Consider the following 21,691-nt stretch of genomic DNA (forward strand, 5'->3'; position numbering starts at 1 on the left):
AGCCTCATCTTCTCTATCCAGAGTCTTAGGACCAGGGAGCTGAAGTGTAACCCTGATTGAGATGGGGGAATACTTTGAGAAATCAAAATGTAACAGTCTCTTGCTTTCTTCCTGAGAAGTGTCATTGCTGATATTCAGATACACATTATGTTGGAAGGAACATTCTGTGGCATGGATATTGACATGATCATTTGCTAGTTCAAACAGATTTTCATTGCCCTGTTTTATGTTCTCTTGATAAATTGAACCATGAGAAGTAAAATCGCTCAGAGTGATCATCTACATTTTGGCTTTGCAAAGAATGGAGTTGGCTTCCTGCAAAGTTCGTTGAAGACTGGCCAAGACCCATACTTAAAGGAGTTATTTCTGGTCAGCTGCAAGGCTTGACACCTGTCAGGGTCCAGGGGAGGTGTAGGTATTCCCCAGCCTGCGGACATGGCCAGTCCTGCTGCTCACTTCCCATGTTACACAACTACAACTGCAGGGCTTAAACTCAGACCTCTGATCAAGGCCAGAGAAGGGGTCCTGCTGATGCCCTCCTGACCTGACAGGATCAGGCTGTGGTCAGGGTTCCATATCTTGGCCCCTGATCATATCAGAAGGGCAGTGCTTCCCTAATCATGCAGCTTAAAATCCCCTTCGTCCCATTCTTCAGAGTCTCTCTCCCACATGCTGATATCCAGCCTTGCCAGAATACCATGTGCTACCCAACAGTGTGGTAGGGTAAAAGGGGACTTAGGCACCTGCTGAGGATCCTGTCTCTGTAGGTGTTCCCTCAATAAACACTGTTTCACTGGACCTGATGTATGTGCTGCTTGACCATTTGTCCTTGTTTGTGCAACAACCCAAAAACAGCACTTCAGTTCTGAAATCATTTAATAGCTTCTTGCACTAGGAATGACGCCTTAATGAAATGCTGTACGTACCTATAAGAACCTTGTCTGCTGAGGGCAGGAGAAATGAATCCTATAGTCACTGAGGGTTCAAAGTGCTGGAGATTTCTTTGTCAGTAATCTCATATCAGGTATAGTATGGGGCAGAACATAGCAGTTATCTATTTGGATATCATAACATTTATTAAAACCCTTTCACATGGCTTCTCCCCAACTGTTAATTTAGTGATTTTTTTCACGCATCCAACACGCCTAGACAACAAATACCAAAAATACAGGAATTTCAACTAGTTTTAATGTCATTGTGGAAAAGTGTTTATGTTTAAATCAAAGGTGTTTAAAAATATTATTTTCACACATCTTCATAGTTTCTGGATTAGAAAGATATTTTTAAACACCAGTGTGAAGCATGCTTATTGTAAGTAAGGTTTGTGTGCCTTGCTATATTTCTTACAGTAGTTTAGTAACGTTAATATAGAAATGATATAAAAGAATGTATACTTTTAAAACTGATATCTATACCTCTAAGTTAGGTAATGGTATATGATATAATTTAATAATTAAAATTTGATGAGCCGATTTTTAAATTTTTTACAACAAAGGACAATCTTGCTTGTTAAAGCTTGTATGCATTGTTTTTCAAGTCTTTTTCTGGCGAATGCCATTTAGGGAAATGTAAAGGTTAATTTTTTTTTTTTTTTTTTGCTGTCCATGGGCCTCTCACTGTTGTGGCCTCTCCCGTTGCGGAGCGCAGGCTCAGCGGCCATGGCTCACGGGCCCAGCCGCTCCGCAGCATGTGGGATCTTCCCAGACTGGGGCACGAACCCGTGTCCCCTGCATTGGCAGGCAGACTCCCAACCACTGCGCCACCAGGGAAGCCCAAAGGTTAATTTTATACATAAGCAGTAGGGGTAGCTAAATCTCTTTTTTTATAGTCATATATTCTTGTTAACAGAAATCCACAGAAGCCAAGTACTTCCTCATTGTTTTAATAGAATTATTGCCTGACTAAAGCACTTGACACCATTGGATAAAGTTATCTTAAGAGTTTGTTACAAGGTATCCATATAAAAGTCCTGGAAAATTTGTTTTATTAACTGTTTTGTCATACAGATACAGATTTAGATGTAGATATAGATCAGGGGAGGAAGGAGGGAAGGAAGGAGATGGAGAGAATGGAAAGAGGGAATTAGTTTGCTAGGCTTCTTAAGAATACCTTTTGGCATTAGCATACCCTGTTTTTTTAAATAGCTATGTTTTGCCTCAACAAGTATTCAAAATAATAGAAATAATACATTTCAGTATGTTTTAGTAATATTTTTCCAATCTCAATGTTAGGTCTTCAAACATGAACTAGCTTACTTATTGACTGGAATTCTTGGAGCAGCAATAGATTACTGGATTGTCCTTGGTCTTAAGATGGGTAGAAACGTGATGCGACACATGTCTGATGACTTAGGAAGTTATGTTTCCCTTTCATGTGATGGTAAGTGTGTCTATGTTACATGAGCCTTCTTCCCCACACACATCATTTATTATTCAAAAATAGTATTTTGATGCTTTCATAAAAATTTAATATTATAGCATGGAAAATAGTACATGGAAATAAATTATTATATATTTATATATAATGTTATTAATGTTTTCCTTAATCCTACAACAAAAAATTAAAATTAAGCTGTTCTGTTAAAGTAAATATTTAGACAAATTTAAAATCCATTTATTCTCTTTTCATTGAAGAGATAGATTTGCTTTTTTTTTTTTTTCTTCCTGGACCGGGACACGAACCCGTGTCCCTGCATTGGCAGGCGGACTCTCAACCACTGCGCCACCAGGGAAGCCCAGATTTGCTTTTTTATGTTAGGCGTTTTAGAATCTCACATGGTAGAAACTATTTTCAGTACCTTTAATACTTCTATTTGTTCACCTAAAAAGCATTATCTGTCTGTAATGTTTTCTGTGCCATATGAACAGTTTCCACGTCTCTTCCTGCATAAATATTTAACAGGATTAAAAAATGAAAATCTTTGGGTCAGAATACTTACTATGTTATAAAGCCACTTGGATTAACTTGGGCTATATCACTGGTTAAAACATTTTCCCCATGTACCTGTTGCTGTGTAATTTTTCTTATTATAACAAAAAGCTGCCATATTTCTTTTCCATTGAGTCTGGGCGATCTAACAGATTAGCGTGGATGAAGCAAATAAAAGTAATACATATGTATAATTTTCTCACTCTTCCTCCTCCCCACATTATCTAATTTTAAAGTTTCCTCTAAAGTAACAGGAATATTATTTAAGCAATATGATGACAGAACTCATCTTCACATGCTTACCTTATAAAAGATTCTACCTAACTCTTTTGGGTCTCCAGGCTTCTATAAGATTTTATGTGTACATTCTTTTTGTTTAATATAGTTGATGTACAATATTATGTTTCAGGTGTACTACATGATTTGACATTTGCATATATTAGGAAATGGTCACCACCATAAGTCTAGTAACCATCTGTCCACATACAAAGTTATTACAGTGTTATTAACCTTTATGTACATTCTTACACTTCAAAGCCAGATTAGGGCCCTATGAACCATTTCCTTCTTCCCTCCCTTTCTTCTTTTCTTTCCTTTCTAAATTTCTAAAATGAACATATTTTAAAGTAAGTGAACTTTTGTGCCTCTCAAATATAAAAGATGATTTTTATATACTTAAAAATATTTTAGACTGCTAAGTAAGTATTCTGTTTTGTTACACATGTGTTTCATTGCATCTTGGTTTTATATAAAAGAAAAAGTTCTTGAATATGCTGTCAATCACTTTAATACTTTGAAGAGAGATTCTAGAATAGAAATCCAGGCTCTAACTGGGTTCAGGATTTATTCGATGATGCCCTCTGCAAAGAGAGGTCTCTTTTTATACTACTGAAGTTAGAAGATTTTTATCTAAAGCATTTTATCTTCTTTTTTTCCCTCTTTCTTTTTCATTGAGCTGAGGGGTGATTACTGTTCCTTTTGTGAAGTAGCTGTCCTTTGTTGCATGACTTTTTAACATTTCTTAGCTCAAATTCAATCTTCCTTCAGAACCCTTTCTTATCATTTCTTTCCCACCATTCCTACTAGATCTTTTTTTTTTCTTTTTTTCCATTTTAGAAACAGCAGAATTCTGGCATTATTTGCTAGCATGGGAACTAAACATTCAGCTAAAAGGATTCCCTGTTTTCATTCCATAATGAAACTTCTTTGAGTTTGGGGACCCCAGGATAGAATTAGCAGTGCCTTTACAGACTGTCAGTGTATTTACATGTGTTGTTTCCAGTGTGTATTGGTTACCTCTAGGGAAATATAACTTATCTTAGCCAAATGCATGAAATAATGAGCCTTGTGTTAACAAGGTTCTACTACATGTTAGGCATCAGCTTTAATGCTTTCTTTACTCATAATCGAATGTCCCTTTACTTTAAAGCAAGGCATTGTTATCCACTGTTACTCCCAGTTTTCACAAGACAAGTTTAAACTCAACAAATTTGAGCCTGTGACTGACTTAAGCTAAAATTGACTTTAATGTTACCATTTTAATCCTGTCGACAGACTGAGTGATTACTTTGCTCTCAATATGTTTGATCACTAATATTTAAAACTACGAGAGATTTAAACTATATCCCCATTTGAAATGTGTGTTTAAGCCTTTCCTTTCTCTTCTCAAGGCACCACACAATTGGTTTCTTAGGCTTCCAATTAAGCCATAGATAGGCAGTTTTTAAAATTTAACATACATATCTAAAAATGGTTCAAATTAATAATCTTCCTAAATTTTTGTTAGTACATCTTGATTTTTAGCCTTTGTCAAGAGATAGAAATCAAGTGAATAGTTTATCCTTAAGAGAGCAGTAGCTTTTCTACAGCTAATATGCAAAGTTAAACTGTATAATACAGAGCTTGTAGACTAATACACTCATCCCTACAAGTGAACCAGGTGTTCTAATAATGTCCTTTTGGTCAATATTTTGCTCTTTTGATGGAGAACCATTTCTTTTTCTCTGTAGATACTCTGTAATTTGTATGTTTGTTTGTTTGACCATGTCTTTGCATTATTCTTCAACTCAGTTAAATTATTATTTGCTTTTCCTAAGTCATTAGTAAAGATGTTATAATTTGGCTGTTATATAGCTTCCAGCTGAAGATACTGGTCCATCTTTCTCATTTATGACAAACGATGTTTTGGTTTTTTTCTAGTCCAAAAGTATAAAATACATATTATGATACTACTCAGATTCAGATCTATTGAATTAATTTTAGTTTATTAAATTATTGTTAGTTGTTCATTGTTTTGTAGAAAATTATGGCAGAAGATATTTCAGTAGATAAGTAAAATTCTTTCTTGTTTCCATCAGATCTCATGTCCAGCCGTCCCACATAGATGCCATTCTCTCTTGTTTCTAAACACTTTGAACAGAAAGTTTCCTTATATCCCTTTCTATATTTTAGCATCAAGATCTGAAATTTCTTTTTTTGTGCCTAATTCTCTCTTATTTCTAAACACTTTGAACAGAAAGAGTTTCCTTATATCCCTTTCTATATTTTAGCATCAAGATCTGAAATTTCTTTTTTGTGCCTAATTGAAATTCCTGATGTATTGGCTTAAACTAGGGTTGACAAACTTTTTTGGATAAAATACAAGACAGTAAATATTTTTGGCTCTTCAGCTCTACCATCTCTGTCCCAACCACTCACCTCTGCACTAAGAAAGCAGTGATACACAGTACATAAATCAACATAGCTGTGTTCCAGTAAAACTTTATTCATAAAAATAGGCAGCAAGACATAGTTTGTCAATCCTTAACTTCAGTTTATTTCTTCTCCTGTTTTCACTGGGAAGAAAACACATCATCAGAATTTACTATAATATTTTTCACATCTTTAGAGAACTTTAATAAAGCTTCCTTTGCCTTTCTCAGGCTACATCATTATCTTTTCCTGAGAGTTTTTCCAAACCTTTATTGGCTTTTTTTTTTTTTTTTTTTACTCTCTATTTTAATCCCTCTCCATGCTTCAGACCTTTTCCAAAAATATACATTTTTATAATTTGACTAATCATCTCAATCAAAATGTTTCTGTTGCCTTCATTTGTTCAACAAATTTTTATTGGCATTCTACCAGGCATTGAGCTAAACACTTCATATACAGTGGAAGAGGGAAACAAAATATGATCCATGCCTTTTTGGAGCTTTCAGTGGGAGAGGCAGACTGTAATTAAGTTAATGTAAATACATCATTTTAAAATGCTAAGTGCTCCAAATAAGAAAAACTAGGTGTTGAGGTGGATGAACTTATTTTATGTAGAGTGGTCATGGAGAGCAAAACCTGAAGGATAAGTAGGAGTTTGGCAGAGTCAGGGAAGTGTATTCCATTCAGAAGACACAACATTTACTAAAACTCTGAGATAGGAAAGAGTTGGGCCTTTTTGAAATCTTTTGATGCCTGGCTGATGACAAGCAGCAAGGAGAAGAGTGGCCACAGTAAAACCAAAAAAGTAGTAGAGGAGCTTGAGTAGGAACTTCTAAGCCCTATTTAGGGGTTAGAAACCATTTTTAAAAGGGAGTGGCATGATCTAAGTAACTTTTAAAAAAGATCATCCTGGCTTGGCTCTCCAGTTATTGCTATCTGCCAGTCATTCATTCATTTATCTATTAAGTACTAAATGTTTATTCTGTGCAAGCTACCAACCTGCTAGCTGTGAGGGCAATAAAAATGATGCTGCCAGTGAAGATCTTGAAGTACAGGGGTTAAGTTTCTTTCTTTCTTTTTTTTTTTTTTTTTTAACTTTTTATTTTATGTTGGAGTCTAGTTGAATAACAATGTTGTATTAGTTTCAGGTGTACAGCAAAGTGATTCAATTTTACATGTACATGTACATGTATCTATTTTTTTTCAAGTTCTTTTCCCATTTAGGTTGTTCCATAATACTAAGCATAGTTCCCTGTGCTATACACTAGGTCCTTGCTGGTTTTCCATTTTAAATAGAGCAGTGTGTACATGTCAATCAGGGGTTAAGTTTCTTAAGTTCTCTTGTTCATCTCTTATTGATCATTCCCTTCAAGTGTGTGTTACCTGGTCATGTGGATCCATTATAGTTTGTATTTGCTATATCTTTAAAGCTACCAAATGTTATTTCTAGGTGAATAACTCCATTTAGAAGTTCCACTGTGGGATCGTTGCTTTTGAACTGTACAGTACAAGTTATTTCTGCTTTGCTTTTGCCTCTGCTTAGAGTTGATATGTAAGATCAGTTGGTTATAGTAAAGTCTTTGATGATAGATGTGCTTTTTTTTTAATGTGTATAACTAGAGATTTAATATTGAAAAGATCTTTTACTGCTCATCCTTCAGTTTATTGCTTGCATAGTTTCAGATAATACTAGCAGCGTAGTAGGTTGTAAGTAGTCAGTTGTGACAAAAAGTTGTAAATAACTCCCTTCTTGTTTCCAATTCTTATGAATTATATCTCTGAGGCCATATTTGGACAGGATTGTTTGAATTCAGAAACCATATGTCTGTGTGGGGCTAGGTGGATCTATTTAACATCTGACTGGAGCCATTTGCCCATATGGCAGTCTGCCACAAGCAAGAACCTCAGATCTCTTTAGTCCAGGCAGTTTCTTTCTTAGCCTGGCCACTGTTTATGTTTGGGGCCAGATAATTCTTTATTGTGAGGGGCTGTCCTGTGAACTGTGAATTGTAGGACAGTCGGTAGCATGCCTGGCCTTTGCCTACTGGTTGCCAGTATACTTCTCTCCCCAGTTGTGACAACCACAAATTGCCAAATGTTCCCAGGGGCAAAATTCCTCCTTAAACTGTTGTTCTCCACACCCCACCCCCACCCCACCCCAACTCTCCTTCCCTCATTGAAAGTCAGGCAAGGACTGCAAGGACACCAGAGGCCCTAGCCTTTTGGGAAGGCATCTGAGAAGGACAGGATTTCACTGGGTGTCTGTGAAGTCTGCTCAGCCAAAGGAACTCAGCTCCTGAGTAGAGACTTCAAATTTTAAGCTTTATATTGCTATTAAGTTTATTATTCTGTCCAACTTTAAAATGTATTTTGACCTGTTATGTTATTTTGCTAATTTAATTGACTTTTTCTAATTCTTTATTCTTCCATTATTTGTAGTTAATTTTAATCTGCCTTATTGTATATCAACTTTTTTCATCCTGTTTTGCTTAATTTTAGCTTTTTTTTTTTTTTTTTGCGGTACGCGGGCCTCTCACTATTGTGGCCTCTCCCGTTGCGGAGCACAGGCTCCGGACGCACAGGCTCAGCGGCCATGGCTCACGGGCCCAGCCGCTCTGCGGCATGTGGGATCCTCCCAGACCGGGGCACGAACCCGTGTCCCCTGCATCGGCAGGCGGACTCTCAACCACTGCGCCACCAGGGAAGCCCTAATTTTAGCTTTTTTAGCATCCTATTTATTGGTTATTCTTTACCATTCCAGTGTATTATCCATTCTGTTACTTAAGCAGAGAGTTTTAATAGAGAATTCATAACATTAAATTTACAAGGGAAATAGTCACTTCAGTCCTTTATCACTTTCAATTCATGTATATATTTATGTATTTCCATATTATTGGAGAACTTGAGGATTTTAGAATGAAGAGATTTGAGACTCTTGGTGTTTTTGTTGTTTGTTTGTTTTGTCATATATAATTATACTCCTCTCCCGCACTTGGTATAGTACAGTGGATGCAGACTTCTAAGAAAATTCTTATGCATTCTCTTGTCTTACGTTATCCCTCTTCTTTACCTTTCCTCCTTCTCTGCAGTGATAGGATTCATGGATGTTGTCCGGGAAAAATGTCTTCCTATCAGCTCAAGACTAATCAGTGCAAATTAAATACATGTGTGCCCATTTAAAAACCAAGTACCAGTTTTCCAAAGACATAGCCCTATTGTGGGAAGAGATCTTTAACATTAATTGGAAAGTATAGTGATAAAAGTCCATGTCTGTCTATCTATTCATATATCATCTATCCATTCATGTGTGTATATATACATATATATAAAATGTCAAGCCTTTTATTTAAAATAATAAAAAGTAATGATTGTTTCAAATGTGAGAACATATGCCATAAAAATTTCTCTTGAAGGGCAAGGAATAGAAATACTATCTATTTTTTGTGGTTTAAAATTATGTGGGTGAGTCTTACTAGTATAGGAATCATCATTTGAATGAATAAAGTCCATGAAGGAAATAGTCTATAGAAAGAAATTTTATAAGGTGTAGCAATAACTATATTTACTTCTCGTGTTTTCTACAGACTTTTCTTCACAGGAATTAGAGATTTTTATTTGTTCCTTTTCTTCCTCCTGGCTTCAAATGTTTGTTGCAGAGGCAGTCTTTAAAAAGTTGTGTTTACGGAGTTCCATTAGTATTTCTTCTGAGCCACTCTCTCTTCAGAAAATGGTAAGCACCACTCTATTTTAGTTCTTTTAATTTTTTTTTTTTTTTTTTTTTTGTGTGTGTGTGTGTGTGTGTGGCACATGGGCCTCTCACTGCTGTGGCCTCTCCCGTTGCGGAGCACAGGCTCCGGACGCGCCGGCTCAGCGGCCATGGCTCATGGGCCCAGCCGCTTCACGGCATGTGGGATCCTCCCGGACCAGTGCACGAACCCGTGTCCCCTGCATCAGCAGGCAGACTCTCAACCACTGCACCACCAGGGAAGCCCTAGTTCTTTTCATTTTTAAGAAGTAAGTTTATAAATTCAATTTTTAAATATTCTTAGTTATTTTAATAATTGGACAGAACATATTAATCATAAATCTTTCAAACATATAAAATCAGGTAGTTTTCTTCCTCAAAGTGGAATAATTAGTGAATAGAAATTTTAATTCCTTGAGAGTAATTAAGAACTGGTAATAGAAAAATTATACAAGAATCTTTATATCACTTGCCACAGTATGTAAGATTATTATTTTGGAAAGACCTTGATCCAGAAACATTCTACATAGTATTTAATGGTATTTAAAAAGCAAAATTTGCAAATGATGCCAAAGGTTATACCAGTTATCCTATGTATATACACATATAAACTTAATTTGATGCAAGGTTTTCCAGTTTTATCTTGGCTATCTTTAGCTATTATTGATATCTAATATCTCCAGCAGTTTCTTCAACAAATGAGAAATATGCTTGTTAATAATTGGTCAGATTGGGCAAATACTGTTTGCAACAATCCTTGTCTTCAGTGACTTTTGCGCTCCTCATTCTGTTTATTCCAGACTTCTTTTCTTTTGAAGAAAGACATTACCAAAATGGAAATGACAAAATACCAGTTGTACTTAAACCATAAATACTAAAAATAGGCTAATTATAACAAGTTGGGCATAAGACTCATCAAAAGAACTTTCCTAAATGAGTGTCAAATTTGAATTCAAAAAAATAATTATTTTGAAGAAGGCATTTTTCTTGTGTATGTCATACTGACTTAATGACATGGAACTAGCAGCTTTCTTAATATTTTAGCATGTTCATATGAGATAGGGTGGCAACCATAGTGATGAAACCAAGAAAATATAACTAAATTTAATGGTGAAATGAATCAAGTAATTTCTTTCTACTGTTTCCAGGTTTTTGTAGTTGAGAAAGCAATATAATATTATTTTGCAACAGGTATATTCCTATTTGCCAGCTTTGGGGAAAACTGGTGTTCATGGGACTGGAAAGATGCAGATACCAAAGAAAATAGGACAGCGGCCTTGCTTTGAATCTCAGAGGGCTTTAATTATGCTGAATGGTGCTAAACAGAAACAAGTTGAAGGGCTGCCAGAGTTACCGTAAGTGATGCTTATATACCAGCTATGCTTTGTTTTTGAGTACAGCTCTTCTTAGTCATTTCTTGAACTGTATCTTTATCTGAGATGTTGTCTGAATTATACTGATAACAGAAAACTCAGTTTTATACCTGTAAATGCACATGATCAACATTTTCACTTTCTTTAATTCAAGGTACACACTTTCTTTCTATTAAGTCTTCTTCAAAAGAAATAAAACTCTTCATCAAATTATTGTTCCACACAATTTTTGCCTTGTGATTTAAAGTACTACTTGTATATAATATAGATGGGATTTCAGAATGCATCACCATGTGAGATACTCTGAGTTGTTACAATAGCTTTCCCCAAATGAGAAACCTCCTCTAAAAGTATGCTATATAAAATTCAGAAAACCTGAAATCTTTTTAGGAAGAAGAGGATAGGATTAGAACATGAACATAAGAATAGGGAGTAGGGGCCTGCATTTGGATCTTAGCAGTTTGCTTTAGTCTTTCTGCCAAATACAGTTTACTTGGTCTCGTCTGCTTTACTGGACTTTCAATATTCATAAACTTTTCGGTGGGCTATTGGGGGGTGCAAGGGTAATAAAATGAAAATGCATAAAATTTGTTTCTGTACAATTGAAATAAATAAAAAAATAGAAAGCAGTAAAGATTTGAATGAATAAGGGGGTTTATATTAAAAGAAGGCTAGATTTTTTTTTTTTTTTTTAACTCACCATATAATTTGTGCTTCTACGCCTTGGTGAAAAGCAAGCTTTCATTATGTCTTACTTTCTTTTCAGAGAGCTGAATCTTGCTAAATGTTCCTCATCATTAAAAAGATTGAAAAAGAAGTCAGAAGGAGAATTGTCGTGTTCCAAGGAGAATTGCCCCTCTTTAGTTACAAAGATAAATTTTCACAAGACTAATTTAAAAGGTATTCCAAATATCTAAATTAATTTATGCTAGGAACTTTTCGTGGTTATAGTCAGTATTTGCAAGTTTTACACACTGGCCCTGATGAATGCTTGAACTTAAATATTGGACTAGGTCCAGGAAATACCTTCCTGGAGAGCATATTATTTTTGTGAACAGCCATTTATACAAAAAAAAAAAAGTGTTTAATACCTGGTGTAATAGAGTATTCCTCCCTTCTTTTCTCCACCTGCCTTTTCAAATATTAAACACTGTGTAGCTCATGTTGAGCTCATTCCAGACTTGCCTGCCTTACTTTTCTATTCCACCTCAACCTGTGCTGCTTAGGATCAGTGTCTTGTGATTTGAAAGTATAATTCAGTCTTCATCTCTTTCAGTCCTAGACGTTTTGTGAACAAAGAATGAGAAGTAGGCTATGTTACATAGCTGTGTTAAGCATATGGACTCTTTTCTTCCAGGCATTGAGCCCAGACTATGAAATGTGCTTGGCTTTTGGTTCTAACTATACTGGAACCTAAGTACCTAAAGGGATGGAGTAACAAGAATAGCGTTGTAATAATTCACTCCGGCACTTCTTTTGCTTAGGTACCCCTTAACTCAAAATTATAAATTACTTCCAAGCGTCTGTATCTGGCCAAAGTAAATTGCTAAGTCTCTTGTTTATGAGCTATATCGTGTTTTTAATACAAATATTATCATTATGGAACCAAGCTTTCATCATCTTTCAACATGAGATGAGTTCATAATAGCATATCACAAATTCACAATAACTGCCCGTTTGGCTCAAAATATGAAACATGTATTAATGTGCACTCAGATATTAACTTCACAAAACAGTGTCCTTTTTCTTTGTTTATTGTGTCAGAAAGTAAAATGAATATGAATGGCTTTAAGCTGGACAACAGAAGGAACTGGAGGGAGGAAGAGAATTGAGAAATAGTAGAGAAAAACTTCGAAAGCTTTTCAGTGCTTGTTAAAGAAATGTTTTGGTAGAAGTTACAGAGATAATCTGTAAAACTGAACACTGGAAAAATGTGCTTCTTAGTATTTTATAGCAAGAAAGAGTTTGAATCAGTATGTATTTCATTTGTTTTCAAAGCAGTTATTATGTTTTTTTAAATTCCCCTTACATCAAATTATCACTTATATCTTATTAATCTTGCTTACAGCAGAGAGGGATGTATTCAATTTTAGGCAGCAGGCACTAACTGCACCCCTCCTAGAAAAGGCTTTGCCATTCTATTTGTCATTCTTGTTCAGCTTTAAATGGTACTAGGGATTTTTTTCGTGTGTGTGCATGTGCGTGTGCGTGTGTGTGTGTTTATATTAAGATTCCCCCATTTCTCCTTCTCTGTGCTGCTGTAGCCAAGCCAGACAGCCTATTGAGAAGCAGCAAACCATCTGTTAATGGATTTGAAGTTCTGAATTACACTTGAGTGTGTAGAGGCACTCATGCTTAGCCAGAAACATTCATTTGAATTAAGCTATAAATGCTGTATAAAAAAGAGGCATACATTTAACGTAGGTTCATGAATAAATTTAAGAGAGGGCAATTGCACTTTAAACTTTTATTGCTGCAAAACCCAGTATATTTGGTGTTCTCTGATCATTTGAGGGTTTTATAGCAGGATTGAAACTTCAAACCTTGAACTAGGGGGAGACAATACCTATATTAAACCTTTAGTAGAATTTCATTGCTGAATTGCTGATAGAACAGAGAGGCTCTATGGATTGGTGGGGTTCCCTCCCCCCCTTTTTTTTAATGTGAGAGATGTTTAAACCAGTCAAAAGGAAAACTCAATAAATAATTTTCTGGCATGGGGCCAGATCTCCTAGTTCATGCCCTTTGATTATTTTCTTTAGTTGATATCTTGTCTTCTCTGGAATAATCTATTAATTTTTTATGGCAGGAGAAACAGCCCTCCATAGAGCTTGCATAAATAACCAAGTGGAGAAATTGATTCTTCTTCTCTCTATGCCAGGAATAGACATCAATGTTAAAGGTAAGTTCTAAATCTTTGTTGTCTAATTCAATGTCTTAATATTTGTGATATTAAATAGTTTAATTTCAACATTAAGAAAAATCATTTAAGTATATTTACCTAACATATCGTTAAAGTATTGCTAGTAGCAAAACCAAGAAATTCATCACATATTGATGTATAATAGTGCACAACCATTTCTTGACATCTATATTTTGATCAGATCCCAACATCAATATTTTAAAATAGTTTTTATTTTTTACAATTAGAAATATGATTACACCCTAGGCATTTTTATCAAAGCATTCTGTTTGTATATGAGGCACTTAGAAAGTCACACTGATAAGGGAAGTAGAATATCAATACTTCACTACCAAAAGTCCTACTTTTGCCGTTTTAAAATTTGCCTTGATTTCTAATTTAGACAATGCTGGCTGGACGCCTTTGCATGAAGCCTGTAACTATGGCAACACAGTATGTGTCCAGGAAATTTTGCAACGTTGTCCAGAGGTAGATCTGCTCACTCAAGTGGACGGGGTGACTCCTTTGCATGATGCACTGTCAAACGGACATGTAGAAATTGGCAAGCTGCTACTCCAGCATGGGGGTGAGTACATTTATGCTAAACGGGTTATGATAAATTATCCAGTTTTTTGATGAATCCCTCAGAGGTAGAAAGTATTTTATATTTTAAGCTCTGTAAGGAAAGATGCCTTTATTACATTTTAATGAAAAAGTAAAGATGAAAAGTCTGCTAGAATGTAAGCACCTTTTACTTACTGAGGATAAAAGCCTTTTCATAAAATGTATTTATTTATCGTATTATTAAGCCTTTTTACCTTTGTTAGGAGAGTGTATTTTGAATTGGGTGTGTTAGTTTTTACTATTAATCCTTTTACTTAAAGTGTGTAATGTCTGTAAACCAGCCATTTCTGAAAGCTTATTAATAAGTGGATGTAAATGTTCAATTGTGAGTACTTGGGTTTTTCATTCTTGTTTCATTTCCTATATATAACTGCTAACGATTATTCTTTTTTTTTAATGAGTCATTTCTTTATAGACTACAAAAAAAGACATCCTAGAATAATATCTTTTCTTCATTCAGATTTTGTAGTCAATTAATAAGTTAAGTAGGAGGATTTCCAAATGGTAATAACTTGTGCAGAGGGTATGTGATGGAAGTAACTTGAGCTTAATATTCATCTACTGCTTTTTCTGCTGATTTCTTGTCTGAGCTCTGCTTTCAGAACCCTTTTTTCCACCCCCCAACTCAATGATATTCTTCTTATATCTGAACTGAATAATATAAATTTTATATCAAAGTGTTCAAAACTGATTTCTGTTTTCAAAGGAAAAGTGATGACTAGCTTATAATACACAAAGATTTGTATAAATTTCCTATTACTTTTATTTGTACTAAAAATACGGTTGTACTATTTATCCAGTAATTAAAGCTATTTGATTCTGCATGAAAATAGACAGCATATTTTCTTTAGCTATCTCTTTACTATGTATCTATATCTATCTGTCATCTATCTGAGGAAGGCTCTATATCATGGTAGTTTAACATGTTTGGTTATTTATAGTCTTCTCCTGCCCCCTAAAGGCCTTAGTGTGTCTGTTTTACTTATACCATTTCATAATCAATGTATTTTTCAGTTCTTACACTTTTTTTAGTATTGTATGTTTACAAAACCACACTGTTATATCTCCTAAGTGTTTTAGTTTTCTACTTAACTATGTTTGTGACATTCCAAGCCAATATTTGGCTTTGCTTCAAGTGGTCTAAGTGATATAAAAACCATTATTGTATTAAGTCCAACTTTTCAGAAGAAGAAGACATTATACTAACCAATGTGAATGTTTTTAGGACCTTTGGTGAAGAATAATAAATTGATGAGTTCTTTGTCCTAAGAGAGGAAATCTACTTGTACTTGCATTTATCAAGGTCCTTCGTCAATCATACAGACTTCTCTTTGCCTTAGGTATAATCTGCGTTTGGACCTGTCAAATGGTTTGACACCATCACTGTAGAAACTATATTATCTCTTCATTGTGAGTCACTCAGTATTGAGAGCAATAATTTAAATCATGTTTCTAAAACCTTTGTTTACTTTTAGTATCTTGGTTCATAATTTTGTTGTATTTTTTCTTTTGAACAGGAATAACTTGAAACCATTTTTTTGAACTATCAACGTAATGAAAATAAATCTAATTGTGATTTAGAATTTTTTCCGTAAATTATACATTAATCGTATGTCATTACTGTTTGATCTTTTACATTAAATACATTTTATATCTAGGCCACTACATGTGTCTCATCAGATTCATCATTAAGAGTTTTAGCAGCTATGATCTGTAATCTCTCTGACAATAAGATCTGTGTTGTATGGTAGAATCTTCTGATTATGTCCACTAGTAGTTAAACTTTTATATCCCTTATAACATTTTTATGGCAAAGTACATAAATAATTATAGGACTTGACTGGCAGAGGTGTGAAGTACTCCTGTACTTTGCTGTGTGACCAAATACTGAGTCACTGTTATTTTGCCCCTCTCATATCATCCTTAACTACCCAGGGGATAAACTGTATCTTCAAAACTTTCTTAGTAGATGGTTAGATGGTTGTAGCTAGCATAGATGGATGAAATCTGAGTTTGTCCCAGAGCAGTTAATATTTACTTTTTGTGAATCAGTTACCTATACTAAAAATTGAACATAAGCAAGGATAATGAAAAACGTGTTCTGTGTCTGGGCAAAGTTTTGCAGTCTGCACTGCTGCCATTGCCTATTAGCAATGGAAGGGGTCAGTACTTTTTCCTCTTGGTGATATTATGAAATACCTTTAAGGCTCTTATATAGAATTTAAGATAAATGTATTTTTTAAAATTTCCTCCAGGAACACTGATATTCTTATTTGAAGATGACAACTTATAAAGTTTTATAAAAGTTTTTTTTAAATTTATAACCATATATGTTACTTATTGAACTAAGGCATGTGCTTTTAGGCAAACCTGATTAGGCAATTGACTAGATTTTTTTTTTCTAATGCACCTTTATTAGTCAGTTAGTATATAGAACCAGTTACTTATGTCAATATGAATTACTACAAAATATGACTGTAAACTGAGCCCTGGATGCTTTGGGGAAAAAAGGAGAGAGAAAATGGCTATTACACTGCCAAAATAAGAATGTTTAACTCTTAACATTTTGCATGTTCTTTTTCACAGGCCCAGTGCTTCTGCAGCAGAGGAACTCTAAGGGGGAATTGCCCTTGGATTATGTGGTATCATCTCAAATCAGGGAAGAACTATTTGCTATCACAAAAATAGAAGATACAGTGGAGAACTTTCATGCACAAGCAGAGAGACATTTTTACCACCAGCAACTTGAATTTGACTCATTTTTACTTAGTAGGATGTTGCTAAATTTTTGTTCAGTTTTTGGTTTGTCTTCAGAGCTCTTCTTAGCTTTCAGAGGATTAACTCATCTAAATGAGCTGCTTATAGCTTGTCAGAATTATAAGGAAACCACTAGTGCTCGTACTGACTGGTTATTGGATCTTTATGCTAGAAATATAAAGACATTGCAGAAACTCCCAAATATTCTTAAGGAACTCCCTGAGAATTTAAAAGCGTGTCCTGGAGTACACACTGAGGCCTTATTGGTGACTTTGGAAATGATGTGTCGGTCGGTCACTGAGTTTTCATGATGATGCCAGAAAAAATGGGTCAGCTTTCTAAACCTGCTCAGCTTGCTTTGTCATTTATTATGGACTTCATAGCTTATTAACAATTATTAATTTCATTTATTTATTGACAGAATTTGCAGCCTTGTTAATCTTAAAAGCACTTAAAGAACTTATCCAAAGCTATAGTATAGGCTTCTTTTTCCAGTGTGTAGAATTTAACTCAAAAGTAAAAAATAGTTTTGTTTGATACACATTGCTTTTATTAATCTTTATTATTTTTTGTTCTAAAAGTGATATTATTTATTTATATTGTACATGTAAAATTTTTTTATTTAAATATTTTTTCAAATCAATATAGTGTCTTCTCCTCTAGGTGTTCTGGGTCTTAGCGTCATGGCAAGAATATACATGCAAATGTACACCTATAAACATGTAGCTCCCTGTTTCTTCTCTGTAGGCTGTTGGAGTAAAATACTCAGTTTTACGTGTTTCTAAAATAAACATTTCAAAATTCACAATAATATATTCTTTTGGTTTTTAAATTTAGTAAATGTGCTAATAGTTTGATCCCTTTATCTATTTTATTTTAGCGGTTCCTATAGAAAGTGTATTTCTACTCGATGTAACCACTATTCTGTAAGTGAAAACATTTTGCTTCATAATGTTTTATTAAATATTAAGATTATAAGTGGCAACAAAGTAAAGGATTTGAGATTATCTAAAATCTTAATGTACAGTATGCATTTACAGAGTAGTAACATTTCAATTTGCAGTTTTTCCTAATAGTAATTTGTAGTAAAACTAAAAGAAAGGATATGGATAATAATTACTTTTGAAACTGGAGTTGCTTTACTAGTGGGAATAAGTTACATTGTGATACAGCTGGAAAAGAAACATTAGAACTTCCTTTTCGATTTTATGTAACTAAAGCGATGATCTCACAGCAATTAATCTGCTAAAAAAGCACACTTTAGTTTTATTTTGGAAATAGATCTTTTAGCAGGATACAAATGCTGAGAGTCTTATTACTGGGTTTACAGTCTAAACTAAAAATTGCTACATTCGTTTATCAGTTCTGAATAAAAGTCAGGTTTTTTTCCTACATTTTTAAATCAGTAATTTTTTACACATACTGTAAGAAGTATTAGTCGTTTCTAGTTAGCCTTCAAATGTGACATCATACAACTCTCTTTTGATATTTATTGATACTTGCCAAAATATCAGAGAAAACATGACTAAGGAACATTATAATGCTCATAGAGAGTAAAGCGCTTCCCCAGATGATGTGTAAGAACATTTTTATTCCAAACAGTAGCCACTTTACGTCACTTGTGAAGGCATGTGGAATAACATTTGCTTGGTAAACTAATAAAAACATAGACTTTGACATCAGACAGACATAGTTTCAAATCCTTGTGTAATTTCTTACTAACTGAATTACAAAGCAAGTTCCTTTCTGAGCTTTGGTTTTCTTACCTGTCAAGTAGAAATAACACCAGGTATCTTGGTCATGATAGAATTAAGTTATTAGCTGTTCACCTTATATGGCATTTAATAAATGTTACTTCCTTTTGCATTCTTAACTCCTCTTTTTAGTTATAACGAATCATTTAGATAGTAATTTCTTAAGTTGCTAATAATTCTAAGTTAATGAGATAATTAACTGCTAAGAAAAAGTAGATAATTAACTGCTAAGAAAAAGTAGTTTTCTAAATTAAATGTTCACAAGAAATATTCATTTAGTTGCAATTAGTATTAATATTTCATAACTGTTCTGTCTGCCAATTTCTACAAGCCATGCTGACATGAAATATTAAACACTCAAATGCCATTGAAGTCTCTACCTCAAGAAGATGTCATTGCAGTTTGTACTTCTTCAAAAGTATAACTTGGCAAACAGATTACTGCTTTGTGGCCTAGTTAAAAATACCAATAAATATATATTAATTTAAACCTGCAATAAGAAACTTTATTTCCCATATTACTTCTTATGTTTTATTTTAGAAAACATAATAATTGCCTCAAATTTATTTTAGATATAGAGAAAGTGGAAATTTTAATAGATAAAATTCATAGACTTTCTGGCTCCTGGCATTTTAGCTGTAGGCATCTCAAAGTTGCAGCCACTGAAGAGAAGAGAAGGCTGAGTAATGCTATTTATCATTGTACTCTGCCAGATTTCATATCATAGTTCAATGGAGTTGTTTTTTTTTTTTTAAAAAAGGCCAATGAAAGCCCTTATTACAATAGAAAATAAAGCTTGGAAGGATATTTGTGAGCTGTTAAGATTCAGCTTTCTCCATGTGTAATCCCCACAAATATTTGGAATATAAAAGATTTTAGAATGTTTCCTGGCAACTTTTTAGGAAGGGTCTCTATGAAGTTTTCGAGCTTACTAGTTCTTAATTTCCCTACACATAATAAAGTGGTCCAAATATATATACAATTTTTGTCATTTCATTAATCCAAGATAACCAGAAAAACATTTGTTCTCATATAAATGAAATGCTAAATTAATCACTGTTTTGAATTCATCGTTTCTTGAACACCTATTATGTACCAGGTGGTATGCTTGACAGGGGCTAACTACAGTAAAAGAGGAAAAGCTTACATTCTAGGAAGGTAAGTCTAGTTTTATTGTCTTCTGTATAGGCTGTTGAAAATTAATTTCAGTTTTGGTGTTTCTTAAATTTACAGTAATAATTGGTGTTCTCGTTTCATTTTAAATGTAAAGGGTCTGATAGTTTAATCCTTTGATCAGTGTGACTAGCAATTTTAGAGTGAATAGAATGTGGTGTGTGCTTTTGCAATCTTAGTGAACCCCAGTACTCATTCCTAGATAAACACAAATGCATTAATGCTAGGATCCTTTATATAAACACTAGGAAATGTTTGCCATTTTTGTTTATTCTTTTATAGAAAGTTAGTACCTTCACAGGAAAAAATTTTTGATGGAATGTGCAATCCATATGCATTTACACACCTTTCCAGTTAAGTGATGAACTTGATGAGAGCCTGTCACTTTTGCCCCTTAATCAGTAGAAAGGGGTCATTTTTGAGTGACATGAGGCACTCTTTCCCTCAGGCGTTTATCACGTAGCTTCCACACCAGTCGCACCTCTTGCTGATGTGGAGCTTGCAAAATTCAGAATGATAATTGTTTTTATAACAAATGTGGATTGAGTTAGAAAGGTCAGTGATGGCATTATTGGAATTACGCTGTGCCTGGTGATGTCAAAACTGAAGACATGGAATAGTTAACTATTTCTTATAAATAAAATTATGTTATCAAAAAATTCACCTTGTAGGTTAAGATGAATTATGGTAGGATGATGTACTTTGGTGGTTATTTGCTCTGATACAGGATCAGAGATTATTAGACTACAAATAGAAAAGGTTGTGGTATTGTTTTTTTAGGTTTTAAGCATACATCTTTTAGAGTACTGCAAATCGCACTAAAAGACCTTTTCAGAGGAAACAAATAAGATAGTTTTAACATTGATTGTTAGACAGTCAAAAAAGTTTTCTCTTAAGTAAATGCTAATCTTTTAGAACATCCAAAATGTTATATTTTAATTCATGCTTCACAGTTTATGAAAGTACCAAGCAACTTTCTTTCTTAGACACATGAATTTATGTGAATTGCTGGGGGGGGGGGACATTCTATTAAATTATTTTAAAAAGGATATTTTCCAATCACAAATCCAAGTGATTAGCTTTTTATCACAGAGGAATTTGCTAATTAGTACTTTTGTGTTAATAAGCAAAATTACATTTTGTATTTATATTTGACGTACAGAATATTTTCTAATATTTTATGTATTTGAATTCATTACCATATGGTTTGGGTTTTGTTTGTTTTTTGGTGTAGGCATATAGTTCAAATACACTTACACTATATATTTTTTTAATCTTGAAATATGACCCTTAGCACTAGACACAGTGATTGCTTTTTTTAATAATGTAATTTGTACTGTTGAATATATATATTTTTCTTTTTTAAAACAAATATAGTGAATTATTCTGTGTTTTTAAACTGCTTGCTGAATTGATCCAACAGTATTAAATCAACAAAGTGTAACCAGTGATTAGTTTTATAAAAATAATATTCCTAATAAGAAAAGTATATAATGTTATTTTTATATATTTAATTTGTAATATTGTAATATTACCCTTAACAGACCAAAAAAATTAAGTTCCTTATTCAAGCATCTATAAAGAGCTGTTTCCAGTTAAAGATGAAACATTTTCTCCAAATTTTTGTCTTTTTACTGTGGTCCCCAAATCTTTTCAGACAGTTGAACCCAGATTTGGTAAATCTAATCCTCTTCCTTTCAAAAGTATCTAAATTAGATCAAGTGAACATTAATGCATAATGGGT

At 33.9% G+C, this 21,691-nt stretch overlaps 1 protein-coding gene across 1 annotated transcript in view; it reads left to right on the top strand.

Moving 5' to 3' along the window:
• The window catches only part of SLF1 (SMC5-SMC6 complex localization factor 1), a 60,932-nt gene extending 43,101 nt beyond the window's left edge, over positions 1–17,831 (top strand). Inside the window, exons 15-21 of the mRNA XM_059061439.2 lie at positions 2,232–2,379; positions 9,204–9,349; positions 10,556–10,719; positions 11,504–11,637; positions 13,547–13,639; positions 14,043–14,225; positions 16,850–17,831. Coding sequence (XP_058917422.1) covers positions 2,232–2,379; positions 9,204–9,349; positions 10,556–10,719; positions 11,504–11,637; positions 13,547–13,639; positions 14,043–14,225; positions 16,850–17,331 — 1,350 coding nt within the window. The 3' untranslated portion in view covers positions 17,332–17,831. The remainder of the gene's footprint in view (positions 1–2,231; positions 2,380–9,203; positions 9,350–10,555; positions 10,720–11,503; positions 11,638–13,546; positions 13,640–14,042; positions 14,226–16,849) is intronic.
• The last annotated feature ends 3,860 nt before the right edge of the window (positions 17,832–21,691 follow it).

The sequence above is a fragment of the Kogia breviceps genome, chromosome 4 (genome assembly GCF_026419965.1).
Source record: "Kogia breviceps isolate mKogBre1 chromosome 4, mKogBre1 haplotype 1, whole genome shotgun sequence".
In the NCBI taxonomy this organism is placed as follows: domain Eukaryota; kingdom Metazoa; phylum Chordata; class Mammalia; order Artiodactyla; family Physeteridae; genus Kogia; species Kogia breviceps.